The 14,459-nt window shown below is 31.7% G+C and overlaps 1 protein-coding gene across 5 annotated transcripts in view; it reads left to right on the forward strand.

Annotated features, from left to right (window-relative positions):
* Positions 1-14,459, forward strand: part of Csmd3 (CUB and Sushi multiple domains 3) — a 1,083,924-nt gene that overhangs the window by 283,533 nt on the left and 785,932 nt on the right. For all 5 annotated transcript variants that reach the window (XM_005316223.4, XM_078016771.1, XM_040293722.2 and 2 more), the window contains exon 5: positions 5,985-6,192. In XM_005316223.4, coding sequence (XP_005316280.1) covers positions 5,985-6,192 — 208 coding nt within the window. The remainder of the gene's footprint in view (positions 1-5,984; positions 6,193-14,459) is intronic.

Consider the following 14,459-nt stretch of genomic DNA (forward strand, 5'->3'; position numbering starts at 1 on the left):
AAATTTTGTTCCCAGGTTGTAGGCTCCCTATTTACCTCTCTTATTGTTTCTCTTGCTGAGAAAAAACTTTTTAGTTTGAGTAAGTCCCATTTGTTGATTCTAGTTATTAACTCTTGTGCTATGGGTGTCCTATTAAGGAATTTGGAGCCCAATCCCACAATATGTAGATCGGAGCCTACTTTTTCTTCTATCAGATGCAGTGTCTCTGATTTGATATCAAGCTCCTAGATCCATTTTGAGTTAACTTTTGTGCATGGCGAAAGAAAGGGATTCAGTTTCATTTTGTTGCATATGGATTTCCAGTTTTCCCAGCACTATTTGTTGAAGATGCTATCCTTCCTCCATTGCATGCTTTTAGCCCCTTTATCAAATATAAGATTGTTGTAATTTTGTGGATTGGTCTCTATGTCCTCTATTCTGTACCATTGGTCCACCCACCTGTTTTGGTAGCAGAACCATGCTGTTTTTGTTACTATTGCTCTGTAGTATGGTTTGAAGTCTGGTATCACTATACTGCCTGATTCACACTTCCTGCTTAGAATTGTTTTTGATATTCTGGGTCTTTTATTAATTTCATGATTGCTTTATCTGTTTCTATAAGAAATGCCATTGGGATTTTGATTGGCATTGCATTAAACCTATAGAGAACTTTTGGTAATATCGCCATTTTGATAATGTTAGTTCTGCCTATCCATGAACAGGGTATATTTTTCCATCTTCTAAGATCTTCTATTTCTCTCCTTAGGGTTCTGTAGTTTTCATTGTATAAATCTTTCACCTCTTTTGTTAGGTTGATTCCCAAGTATTTTATTTTTTTTGAGGAATTGTGAATGAAGTGGTTGTCCTCATTTCCATTTCAGAAGATTTGTCACTGACATACAGGAATGCCTTTGATTTATGAGTGTTGATTTTATATCCTGCCACTTTGCTGAATTCTTTTATTAGCTCTAGTAGTTTCTTTGTAGACCCTTTTGGGTCTGCTAGGTATAGAATCATGTCATCTGCAAATAGTGATAATTTAAGTTCTTTTTTTTTCCTATTTTTATGCCTTTAATTTCTTTCATCTGTCTAATTGCTCTGGCCAGTGTTTCGAGAACTATGTTGAACAGAAGTGGTGAGAGAGGGCATCCCTGTCTTTTTCCAGATTTTAGAGGGAATGCCTTCAATTTTTCTGCATTCAGAATGATGCTAGCCTGAGGCTTAGCATAGATAGCTTTTACAATATTGAGGTATGTTCCTGTTATCCCTAGTTTTTCTAGAGTTTTGAACATAAAGGGATGCTGTACTTTGTCGAATGCTTTTTCTGCATCTATCGAGATGATCATATTTGCCATTGTAGACAAAAACAAACAAACAAACAAAAACATTGTTCTTAGTGACCTAAGAGTACATACTAATTTAATTTGCCAGGATGCTATTTCTTCTACCTTGACTATAAATACCATACTAATCCTCTGAAAGTACTAAGATATAAATATATTAATGTTAGGGATAAAAAAGAGAAGGTTTATCTTTAGGAAGCAATAAATCATGAAAGAATTTCTGGATTCTTAATTCAGCCCCCTAAACTGCATCAACTCTGGCTTCCTTCCTCTCTCATGTCATAGTGCAGCCAAATAAACCTTTCAAAACCCACAAGTAATCATGTCATCTCTCTACTGAAAACCCTTACATAATTTTCTACTGCCCTGAATCATTTCCATTACATTATCAGAAGGATCTTCCAAAGTCTAACACTCGGATGTCCTTATAATTACATTTCACAGACTTTAGTACCCAGGCCCTTTTTTTCTCAGGTTAAGTATTAGTGAAACTGATGGAACACACTTCTCTCTGTTTCTCATCCAGTTTGTGCTTACTATCATGCTTTGAGCTACAAATATAGTATCTGTTCCCTAGGAAATTTTTTTCTTAAATTCTGCAATTAGTCTCAAAGCCCTCAAATTTATGATGTGGAGTTTCACTGGTTATGCATTCATACATGATCATAGGAAAGTTATGTTCAATTCAATCTACTATCTTTTCTAATATCATTCCCCTCCCTTCCCTTCATTCCCCTTTGTCTAATCCAGTCAACTTCTATTCTTCCCTCACCATCTGCCAGAAATGCAATTCTATGTATTTATTTTGTCATTTGCTTAGTGTTTGACTAACCATTAAACAAAATATTCCATAAGCACAAGGGTTATGGTAACTTTTGATCATAATATTAGCTAGACATACTAACATTGTTTCTCCTGGCACTTGGTACATCTCAAGGAATACTTTTAAACCAATGACCAAATAAACTTCAAATTTCCCAGAAATTTTTTACAAATAATCAATATGATCCAATGTGTGTGTTGAATATTTTAAGAAATATCTTTATGGAAAAATCTTCTGTGACCTGGATCTTCTTTGAATTGACACATGGAAGATGTTGCAGACAAACCTAACAAATATATAAATCTTAACAAACAAATAAAACAGAGGCCAAGACAAAAGTTATTGAAAGAATAAAGATTTGTATCTATATTTTTTACCAGAAATAAAGAAATTGGTACTTAGTAGTGGATTCAAGAGCTCCATGGTGTTTCTAAGGCTGCTTTTATTTGTTCTAACTCTGCTGTAAAATGTTTTTAAAGACTAAATATTTAAATATATATCCTGCTATAAGAGTTCATGATTACAGAAAAAAAGTATTATTTTTGCAGATATTGTATTTATAAGACCAAATCACAATACAAAGTTTTTTACATCCAATATCAGCCACCAACCCAAAAAGTTCTGTAGGAACCTACCTATTTCACAATTTTTTGAAACAATGATTCTATAATTGACTCTGTCATAATAAAGAGACTAGACAGAAAGGCGGAACACAGAACATACAAGAATTGGCATGAGCATTGGTTTGATTACTGGAGGAACTGAGTCTCCATCTTTGTTGTCAAATGAAAGTCATATTGTGAGGTAGAAATTATTTTGCTGTAAAACAAGGATTTCCTTGAAGTGAAGTGTTTTGTGACTTGCTCTACATACCTTTTTAGAAGTTTAGGGTGATTTCTCTCTAGATGTGAGTTTAGAATGGGGAAACTCAGAGAAATCAAGTATAGAACTGATTTATATGCTCTGACATTTGGATTATGCAATGTTATTAAAAACATTCCCCAAAACCCAAAGGTTGAATATTTCCCCTGACATGTGGATGCTAACACACAATAAGGGGGAAGAGGAGGGAATAATAGAAGTTCATTGGATTAAACAAAGGGGAATGAAGAAAAGAGAGAGAAAATGATATTAGAAAAGATATTAGAACAAATTGGACATAATTTTCATATGATTATGTATGAACACCCGACCAGTGAAACTCCACATCATGTACAACTGCAAAAATGGGATCCTAATTAGAATAAGTTATACTCCATATATGTATAATATTTCAAAATACACACTACTATTGTGTATATTTAAAAAGAACAGATTTTTTTTAAAAAATGCTGAAATACATAAATGTTTATTACAAATTCAGAGGGATCCATCTTGGAAGAACTTCATCCCGCAGAGAATAAATATAAGGGCATGTTTTCATTTAATCAAATGCAGGAGTTCTGCAAGGTAGTTCTGTATTGGCATTGTGTTAGATCTTTCTCCACCTGGAAGGGTGAGAAAACATTGTATGGAAATGTGCTATTCTATACTTCTGGTATGAGAAAGGAATTTCAGCAGCCAGCCAAAGAAACATACTCAAAGCAAGAAAACTAATGGGGATATGTCTGAGAATCCCATGAAAGGTCCCTGAGCAAAAAAACTATCTTTCTTTAATCATCTGGTACCTGGTGTGAAACCAGTGACGGGAGAATAAAGGATTAATGTCACCAGATCATTTCTACCTGCAATCTCAGTAGGATCACAGGAGCTCCCAGAGGAGGAAAAACAGAAATTTTAGCAGGGAAAATAGGAAGAAGATTCTACTCTTCTCTATGTCACCAAGCCCAAGCTAGGGAGAGCAAAAAAAAAAAAAAAAAAAAAACTGAAAGAAAATGAAGTTAATTTCTTCATGAGTACACTGTACTGGACAAATTAATTGGTAAACTGAATTTTTAATTTAATTATTTTTTTAAATTGACAGAATCGTATGTATTTATTTTGAATAATATATACTGAAATACAGTCATGGGCTATGTAGTTACATTTTAGTTATATATATATATATATATATATATATATATATATATATATATATATAGAGAGAGAGAGAGAGAGAGAGAGAGAATGCTAGTCCCAAAGATTATACCCCCTAGTGATATAAAAATCGTTTTAATTGTTCATGATAAAAAATGATGAAATCATCATTTCTCAGAACATATTCCCATCATCAAGCAACATGTGACTGTGTATATATCTTGTGGAATGTTATAAATTACATACTTAACAATTTTTGTAGTAAGAATACTTCAAATATTCTCTTTAAGCCAGAAGAATTTTTTCTTTAACCTGAGTATGAACCAATGTTATGTGTCTGCCTCAACTTTTATCTAGAGGCAGGAAAGTACATAGTTTCACAGGACTGGTTTAAATAGATTTTCAACCAGTTTCACTATGAATGTATAGTGTTGTAATATTTTATTCCCAAAGTAGTATTTAACTTTGGTGTTGATACTGAAGAGGAAAATAAGTGATTTGTGTTTGAGGCTAGGGAATGGCAGGACAAGTTTACCAGAAGGCTAAGGTACATTATCGTTTCATACAAGAAGACAATTTTATTAATATGCTACATGGTTTAGACAGGACTACTAGTTCATTTTAAGTATCTAACATACTTTAAAAATAGGCCACGTGATAAAAATATAAAGGTATACACCATATTTTCAATAATATGTATTAAAAGTTAAATATATTTAAGGGAAACACATTTATGCTTTCAATATATGAATTTATAGTTAAATAAATAAAGAGTGAAGTCGCAAAAAAGCTAATGCAATTTGTTACATAAAATATAGCAATAAAGTTTTTCTCAGTAACAAAGCATTGTGTTACTCCTGGCCTATTGGAGTTAATGAGAAAGATGTTCCCCTTCCCTATTTACTAAGATTCCAGAATTATCCATCATATCAAATAAAAATTGGCCATTAGGAACAAAAATTTTCCTTCGAACAACTTTGAATTAAAAGGATTCCCTGAGTAGTCAAAGCAACAACATAAATCATGATAGAATTTATTGTACAAGCAAACTTGTTTTCTATTAGATTGGTTGGCCTAAATGGTGTTACAGTGAGGCAAATGCTATAATTTTAATTCCTTAGAAATCATAGGACTAAATGTAAGGTAGATGAAGAATTATATATGATTTTATATGTGCATATATCATATGAATGTTTAGTTTAAAAATTACACGGTTTTGTGAATTGTAGAGAATATATTCCTGAAGATATATTTGTAAATGTCTTTTTTCTCTTTAATTAAAGTATCCTGGGTATGTGATGTACTTTATTTTGAATTGCATGCCCATAAACATTTTTCAATAGCTTTTGAAACATACCCCTGACACACTATATTATATTCTTCCTTAAATCATGTCTTTACTTTGTATGTATTTATATTATAAAATAAAAAGTTTTTCCATCAACAGACATGCACAAATGATTACAGATGTCTCATCACAGACATAAACATATTTCTCTATTTTCCTCACTTCGTCACTTAAATATGAAATTTGGGTTCAATCATCCTGAGACCTAATTTTGGAGTATGCATTTTCACTTAGCTTCTTTGATATTTCAGCCAATGGTTACAAAAATTGTTAGTGCATAATTTATATATATATATATATATATATATATATAATTACAAATTTCTTCATAAGCCTTTCATTTAATCTGTTAGTATATTATTCACTTGATATCACAATATTTGGACTATTGTTTTTATCTGAAAATGTAGAGTTGACTTAATTACATTTTCCTTTAATATGTTAAAATTGAAATTTTTGCTATTGTTTTCAACAGCTGAAGATGCTTGTGGAGGAACAATGAGAGGATCCAGTGGTATCATTTCCAGCCCTAGTTTTCCTAATGAATACCATAATAATGCAGATTGTACTTGGACCATCGTAGCAGAGCCTGGGGACACAATTTCACTAATATTTACTGATTTCCAAATGGAGGAAAAATATGATTACTTAGAAATAGAAGGTTCTGAGCCACCTACAATATGGTAAGTAGACAGTTTCTATTAACTTAGCATTGATGTCATTGTCTAAAGCAAACTGCAGAACAAAGAATTATCCTTGGTTCTTTGGCTTAAATACTTAAAAGATCACATGGCTATAGGAGTGTTATAAGGAACAGTTGTCAGATCTGAGAGATGTTTTTGAGGACTAAGGTACTGAAATAACAGATTGAAAATTTGAAACATGGAACTTTTCGTCAGTATTATTTTATCAGTTAATGAAAAGAAATCTATGAATTGACCACAATTTAAGGGAAAAAAATTTCTCCTGTTGTCATAGATAGTTGTGTTCTTTAGCATGCTAGTCCATCCTTGGTGGTCCCTTTCAAATTAGGTGAATAGTCTTGGAATTAATTTGTCTTTGTTTATGTAGGTAGATCATTTATATATCTTGTTATCTGATGGCAAAAATTAAAAAATGCTCATGTATTGAGCACCGTCTATTTCTTTTAAGACTTGAGTCATGGTCCAATGAAAACTGAAGAGTATTCAAAACACGGTTTTAGGGAATAATGTTTTTTTAATAAGATGTTTAGACTAATTTTTAGATATTTATCTTTTGATATCATTGACCATATTATGAGACCTTAATTGAGTAAAAGAATTATATCATGGGTGGAGTGAAGACATAGGTAAACACAAGACTAAGGAGGACCTTTTAAAGCTTGCTTTAGAATGGTAGAAACTTATTCAAACATAAAGAAGTTTGAATTTTTAAATGATTACTGATACTGAAGTGAAGAGTTTGATTTGAAGTGGGGCTCTATTAGTATAAGACCATTTAAGAAGTGATTGCAGGAATCCAAGAAAAGATCACAGCAGCTTGGATTAGGGTTCTATTAATGAAATGAAGAATTAGACTAAGTTGAGAGATAAGTAGGAGATATCATCAAAAGGACTTGGTAATGGAATGGGGAGTGACAATGAAGGTAGTGTTATCTTCATTACAATAAAACCTGATTTTCTGATTTCACCAAATTGAGAAGGCAATAGTCATTATTGGTGAATTTGAAAATGTTGATGGAAAATCCAGTTTGGAATGGGACCCCTGTGAATATTGAGATTTGGTTTGGATACACATAGTTTCAAGTCTCTTGGAGACATGCTACTAATGCTCTATCTTTATGATTCAGAAACTTAAAAGAGTGTAAGAATTAGAATGATGTTAAATGAAGCAATAGGCACAATAAATTTGGTTAGATAAAGACATGATGGAATGAGAAGACAAGCGGAAGTACTCAGAGTCAGTAAATTAACATCAACAAAAAACAAAGCCCAGGCTTAGAAGGATGATCCTACAAAAAGAGTAAAATTCATTCAGTTAGGAGAAATTGTTAAGGGAAAGAAATCACACAGACAAGGGAAGAAAAGTGTGAAGAAGGAAAGTAGACACACTTGTTAACTGCTGCTGAAATGACAGTAAGTAAATGTTAAAAAAAAATTGAATTTGGCTCAGTTTCAGGTAATGTAATTTCCATCATCAAACTTCCTACCTTTTAATAGGACAAAAGTGACACAAATAGCGATATCCAGACGTTTTACCTTCTACCTTCAGTCTTCAATTCTCAGTTATGTATTTTACCTCTTTTCATGCTAAATTTTATTACAGAGTTCAGTGAAACCCAGCAAAATTCTGGTTTCAAATGTCACAAAATTTAAAAATTATTTAAAAATATTTTATAGTGATTCATATTCTATTCATATCAAGAGGGATGATGATACCATGAATGTTCCAATAATATATAATACTTATAATTATAATATTCCTAATATATATGATGCCATTAAAACAGCAATTGTTAAACTTGGAAAATATTTTACTAATAGATATAATGAAGAAATTAGAAACACTGTTTTGTAGTACTAGTTTCTTTGGTACCAATGAACTCCAGAAAAGAAATCTAACGCTCTTAATCCCTATTTATGTTCATATGGTCACTTTCTCATTTCACATGAAATGTTCTTAGTAATTTTTTTAATGTTTTTTTTTCAATATGCAATATGGATTGTCCAGTAATAGCACAAGTTTCTTCTTTTTCCATTTAATCATTTAAATGACACTGAGCCAATTTTATTTATTTCCCTCTTTCTCAGGAAGAAAATAGCAACCAAGAAATTCAGAGTTTCATTGTCACTTTCAATTTATTATAGTAAATGTTTAGGTAGACTTGTTAAAAGATTTATTTATGGTAAATCAAAAATAAGTTCATTTGGCATGTTTCAAGAAAGTGATACAAATGTTTTAAAGTTGTATTTCTATAAATGCCAATTAAAAAAACAGTGTCAGTAAAATAATCACATTTTATGCACTCACTTAAATATGATAAAATAGCATTCCTTTTAAATTGTATTAGTTACAAATTGATATACAACATAATCTATGAATAATTAAAGCAAGGGACTGGGGTTGTGGTTCAGTGGTAGAGCGCTCGCCTAGCACGTGCAAGGACCTGGGTTCAATCCTGGGCACCACATAAAAATAAATAAATAAATAAATAAATAAATAAATGTATTGTGTCCGACTTCAATTGAAAAATAAGTATAAAAAAACTAATTAAAGTAAAACTTTTATATCTAATTCTGGCCCCCTATTCCTTTTATATTCTTTAATGTTCTCACACCATTGTAAAGATATGGTCATCAAAATGACAATATATTTCAGGAGGCATTATATTAAAGGTTCTTTCTTATAAGTATGCACTGTTCACATCACATTTTCAATTCATAGTAGAATTCAAAAGAAAAATGTGAACAAGGAGACATTCATGTTCTTTTGATTAAAATTACAAATGGTTTCATTGACTTTAGATCTTTCATTCAGAGACCACAAACTTGCCAGTAGCTATTCTATGTTATGCTTTTGCTCTGAAGTTCAGTTAGGTAAGGTTTAATGTAGCCTTAGTTTGACTCTGGCAACAGACTAAACCAGCCCAATAATCATGATTCACAAAAGATAATAACAGCCTGATAATGGCTCACTTCCATGCTATATATGATCAAACAAAAGGTTCTTGTTTATTATAAAATGGTTAGTGGTATCATGGCATGACACAGTAGGAATGCAATAAATCCCCATAGTTATCATTAAATGTTAAAAACTTTATTATACTTAGTTGTCAACTAATTCTACTATAGTGAAATGAAAATGACAAGACATAAATGTGTGCATTCTGGTTTTAGCTTTGACTGTTTTATCATAGACGGCAATGAATTAGTCATGTCACCTCTATAGATCTGAGGTTTCCCCACCTGTGACATTCAAGGCTTCTCTGAAATCTAACATTGTGTGGCATTATCTGCTCAAGTACAATGGCAGGGGAAAAAAAGGTGGTTAAAACTAATTACATTAACAAAACTCTGGATGCAAAAGTGTAGTGTATTCTGTTTAAAATTATCTCCTAAGACTGGGCAGGATGACACACATCTGTAATCCCAGTGGCTCAGGAGGCTGAGACAGGAAGATGGTGAGTTCAAAGTCAGCCTCAGAAATTATGAGGTACTTAGCAACTCAGTAAGACCCTGTCTCTAAATATAATACAAAATAGGGCTAAGGATGTGGTGCATCTGAGTTCAATCCCCAAAACCCCCCCGAAAAATTATTTTCCAAGTTAATTTGTGTTCTTACTAGAATTTCATTTGTTTGGTGTTCATTCAAAAAATACTTATTGGTAAATCAACTATATGACAACATTGTTCTAAGTGCTTCCATAAATGAAGTAACAAAGAATCCTATTTATGTACAGCTTACAATCTGTCAAGGGAGAATAACAATAAACTTTAACTACACAAATAAGATAAATGATAAATACTGTAGAGAGACTGATAAGAAAATAAAATTGGAAAAAATTAAGACAGAACAGAGTGGTAGGGATATTGTGATGAGTGTGTAGCCTATATGATTGAGAAGTTGAGATTTGAAGAAAGTACAGGAGACAGTCAAGTGAATATCTCAGCAATGAGAATTCCAGAAAAAGTATATCAGGGACATGTTTTGAGCACAGTAGTAGCATGATTGAATTTATCATTTACAAGAATTATTATGGATACTGTGGAGCAAACAAACTATAAGAAGGAAAGGAAAGGGATAGAGATTATTTGAGATATTTAGAATTTAGATAATAGTTAGAAATTATGATTATTGGAAAAGAAGTAGAAGCAGAGGTGATAAAATTTATTGGATTTTCAAGATACAAGTTGAGAGATTTTTCTTAATGAGATGTGTAATTGAAGAAGGAGAATAAATGGATAGCTCTAAGTGTTTTGACTTGAATAATTGAATAAAAAATTACACCAACTAATTTTGGGAATGCTATTGATCAAACATTTCTTAAGATATCATCTGGAACATAATTTTGGACATGAATAGTTTGAGATAGCTAATAAATAATTAGGTACAGATTTCAAGGAGGTGGATGGATATGTCCTAGTTCAGAGTCAAAGATATGGGCTCGAGATCTAAAATTACAAATGATTACTACTACTAGTAGAAAACATTGTTAAATTTAAATAAAAGGAAAAAATGGGTTGAGTTTGAAGTCATTTTAACACTAAAATGTAAGCAAAATTAGAATGAACCTGTAAAAGAGATTGAAAATTTGAGTAAAAGGTAAAGGTAGAAAAAGTAGATAGTGTGTTTTAGTAAGCTTTTTTTTGTAACTATGAACAAAAGACCTGAGAAGAAAACACAGAAGAGGAAAAGTTCATTTGGGCTCACAGTTTCAGATTTTTCAGTTCATAGATGGCTAACTCCATAGCTCTGGGATCAAGGTGAGGCAGAAGAATATGATGACAGAAGGGCACGGCTGAAGAAAGCAGCTCAGGACATGGTAACAAGAAAGCAGAGAGCTGTGCTCACCAGAGACAATTTATAAACCCCCAAGGCACGTCCCAGTCACCTACCTACTCCAGTCACACTCTACCTGCCTACAGCTACCACCCAGTTAATCCATCAGTGGATTGATCCACTGAGAGGGTTATAACCACCAGAATCTGATCATTTCACTTGTGAGCATTTTTGCATTTTTCTCACACATGAACTTTTCAGGGATACCACATATGTAAATCATATGAATAAGGTCTTCTGGAAGCCAAATAAGAAAATACTGAGAATTTGACCAATTATGTCAAGTGTGGATGATAAACTGATAATATAAGCTCTCAAACTAATCACTGGATTTAATGACTTGGAGGACATATGAACAGATGAAAGTAATTTTGTGGGTGACAGTTGCAGTGCTGTTAAGAGAGAAACTGAGAGGTGATATTGTATGCAAATAATATAAATAAATCATTCTGGAAATTTTACAAGCAAATAGATAAAGGAGGAAGTAAGGTCTAGAAAAACATTTTTGATTTTTATGTTTTTGTTAAGTGGGAGTGACCCATCAGAGAATGAAAACATTGGTTATAGAGAATGGGGAGTATAATTTGAGCAAAATGAAGAAACAGATATAATGAAATTAATCTTGCCTTTAAAAATCCACTTGTGATAAAATGGGGAGAAAAAAAGTAACTAGAGAATGAGGCAGATGAAGATAGTGAAAGTTAAAAGATAATTTAGTTTGAAAGACCTGCACATAAAATCAGAAGGACTAATAAGTTGAGTATAAAAAAAAATAATAGGTTCTCTGTTTAAGATGTAGTTGAAAATTAAGTAGGATTTCCACAAGAACATGTTCCGTAAGTGTGCCACAATTATGACATGTAGTTTAAAGTAGGAGTAAGAATATAAAAGTCTTGCTGAGTACGGTGGCACATACCTATAATCCAGTGGCTCAGGAGTCTAAGGCAAAGGATCATGAGTTCAAAGCCAGCCTCAGAAACTTAGTAAGGCCCTATTTTAAAATAAAATATAAAAAGGGCTGGGAATGTGGCTTGGTGGTTAAGTGTTTGTGGGTTCAATCTCCAGTACTGGAAAAAAATTTCTATGTTGTAAAAAAAATGAAGTATTGACTGGAGATAAGGGAATGAATGCAATTATCAATATCAGAATGTAATTGAAAAACGTATCGCTCAGATTTTGACAGAGAAAAAGTGTGCAATCATTCAAATTAAGAAAGAATATATATATATTTTTTGTATTATATAAATTAGTTTGCATGTATATTTGTATTTATTAGTTGTTTAAATTAATTCTAAACATTTAGAATTATTCTGATAAATTTAGTCAAAAATTTCTACTTACGGCAAGCTACCACCTCAAGCTGGTCCTTCCATTTGTACAGATGCTATGGCTTCTTACCTCAAGAACAATATTACCCTAATTTTCTTAATTCTTTTCTACATCATCAATGTTTGCTTCCTGATTGATTAATCTTCAATTAGCTATAGCTTAGTTTATTTAATCATTTCTTTGTAATTTCCTTTTATAGAAGACCAATGGTTCCTAGTGACTGATTTAATACTTACCTCAACTTAATTTATCTTCAACACTTGACTTTATGATTTCTTCTTTTTCTACACATCCATCTGCATTGGTGACTTTGAAGTCCCTTTCTCCACATATTCCTATTACTTTCTGAATATGTGTTTTTGAACATTTTCTGTGTGGTTTTTCTTTCTTCATTCTTTCTATATATACTGGCATCTGCTCAGCTTTCTTCTGGTCTTTTATTTCTGTTCTCTCTACTTTGGCATTTGCACAAATTCCCAAGGGTCAAAAATTTAAGACTTTGTAATTTTTCTTTACTAATATTTACTCTGTTCCTTTGTCTATTTCGTGTATATGTATATACATATACATGAAATATATATATATTCATTAAATTTACAGAATATTAACCTGAGTTTGGATCACACATTATACATAATACCTGGTATTGTACATTTCACATCTTAGTGTTTCATGTATATTTGTGAAATTAATAAATGATTTTAGTGCCTCAAAAAGGATATATTAGTTGACAAGCTACTTTTAACTCTTCCTGCTATGATTACTAATTTAATCAAGCATAAATTAACAAAAACAAGAGGCTTGAACAAGGCACAAGTTTTTGCTTTTTATGAAAAATGCTGGAGATAGGTGTACACAGTTTTTATCCCTTCTTCCTTGAGTATGGAAAACTCAGGATCCTTGTATATTATTACTCTTTCCAAGATCACACCATGTCCAAGATTCTACTACTACTTATAGGTTAATGCCAAAAGTTAGTTATATAACCCCCTTGCTGTAAGAGACACTGGGAAAATGAATCCTTAGTCTGGGTGTTCATTGCTCGGCTAAAAATCTATTATGAAATTAAATGTACAGTTATTTGGAGATAGATGGCAACTTCTGACACATGCCTTTAATTAATTCAGTACTTCCAAGGAAATTGTATATAATGTAAACTTACTTATTTTACATACTATGTACATGTTTATAAGTGAGTATACACTAGTATGTTTCAATATAGGTATGTATATATATATATGTACACATATATTGGTATTATGTTTAGATACAGTTTTGCATTGCTTAATAATAGGGATGCTTTCTGAAAATGCATTATTAGATGCATTTTTGGTCATTGTATGAACATCATGGAGTGTTCTTACACAAATTAAGTCAGCTAAAATGTCATTAAGTGATAAAATCTCATGGGACCACCATCATAAATTTGTGAATTTATATGCAATCATAAATGTATCTTTCATATATGTATATATTTCTAAGTATGTGTATTTACACAAGTATTTATGTGTATGTATGTGTGTGTGTGTGTGTGTGTGTGTGTATATATATATATATATATATATATATATATATATATGTATGTCACAAAGCTAATAATGTACCTTAGGCAATATTTCTCAAGTATTTCCTCAAGTATTTCTTTTAATACCTACATCAGAAATGCCTGTATTATTTGTTAAACTGCAGATTCCCAAATTTCCATGCAAATTTGTTCGTTTACAGTCTATAAGCATCAGTTTAGGAAATCTGCAAACCAGGTTGATTCCAATATATACTAAATATGGACTACTATATCTATAGAAATTAATGCCATAAGTTGGGTTTCTTCAAATTACAACTATCTTGTGTGATTGTCCTATAAGCATCACTCAAGAACTGAAATATTTGTTATTATTAAAAATTTGAAAGACAAATTAATATGATTTAGTAAACTAATCAGGCTAATTATGTATTAGAAACATATATTTGGCATAAATTTATGTAATGAATAGTGCAAAGATTGTGCTAGTAGATTAGCACATTGTCTAACTAAATAGAATAAGTTACTCCAGAGGCAACTATCCATAATCTTCATTCT

The sequence above is a fragment of the Ictidomys tridecemlineatus genome, chromosome 7 (genome assembly GCF_052094955.1).
Source record: "Ictidomys tridecemlineatus isolate mIctTri1 chromosome 7, mIctTri1.hap1, whole genome shotgun sequence".
NCBI lineage: Eukaryota > Metazoa > Chordata > Mammalia > Rodentia > Sciuridae > Ictidomys > Ictidomys tridecemlineatus.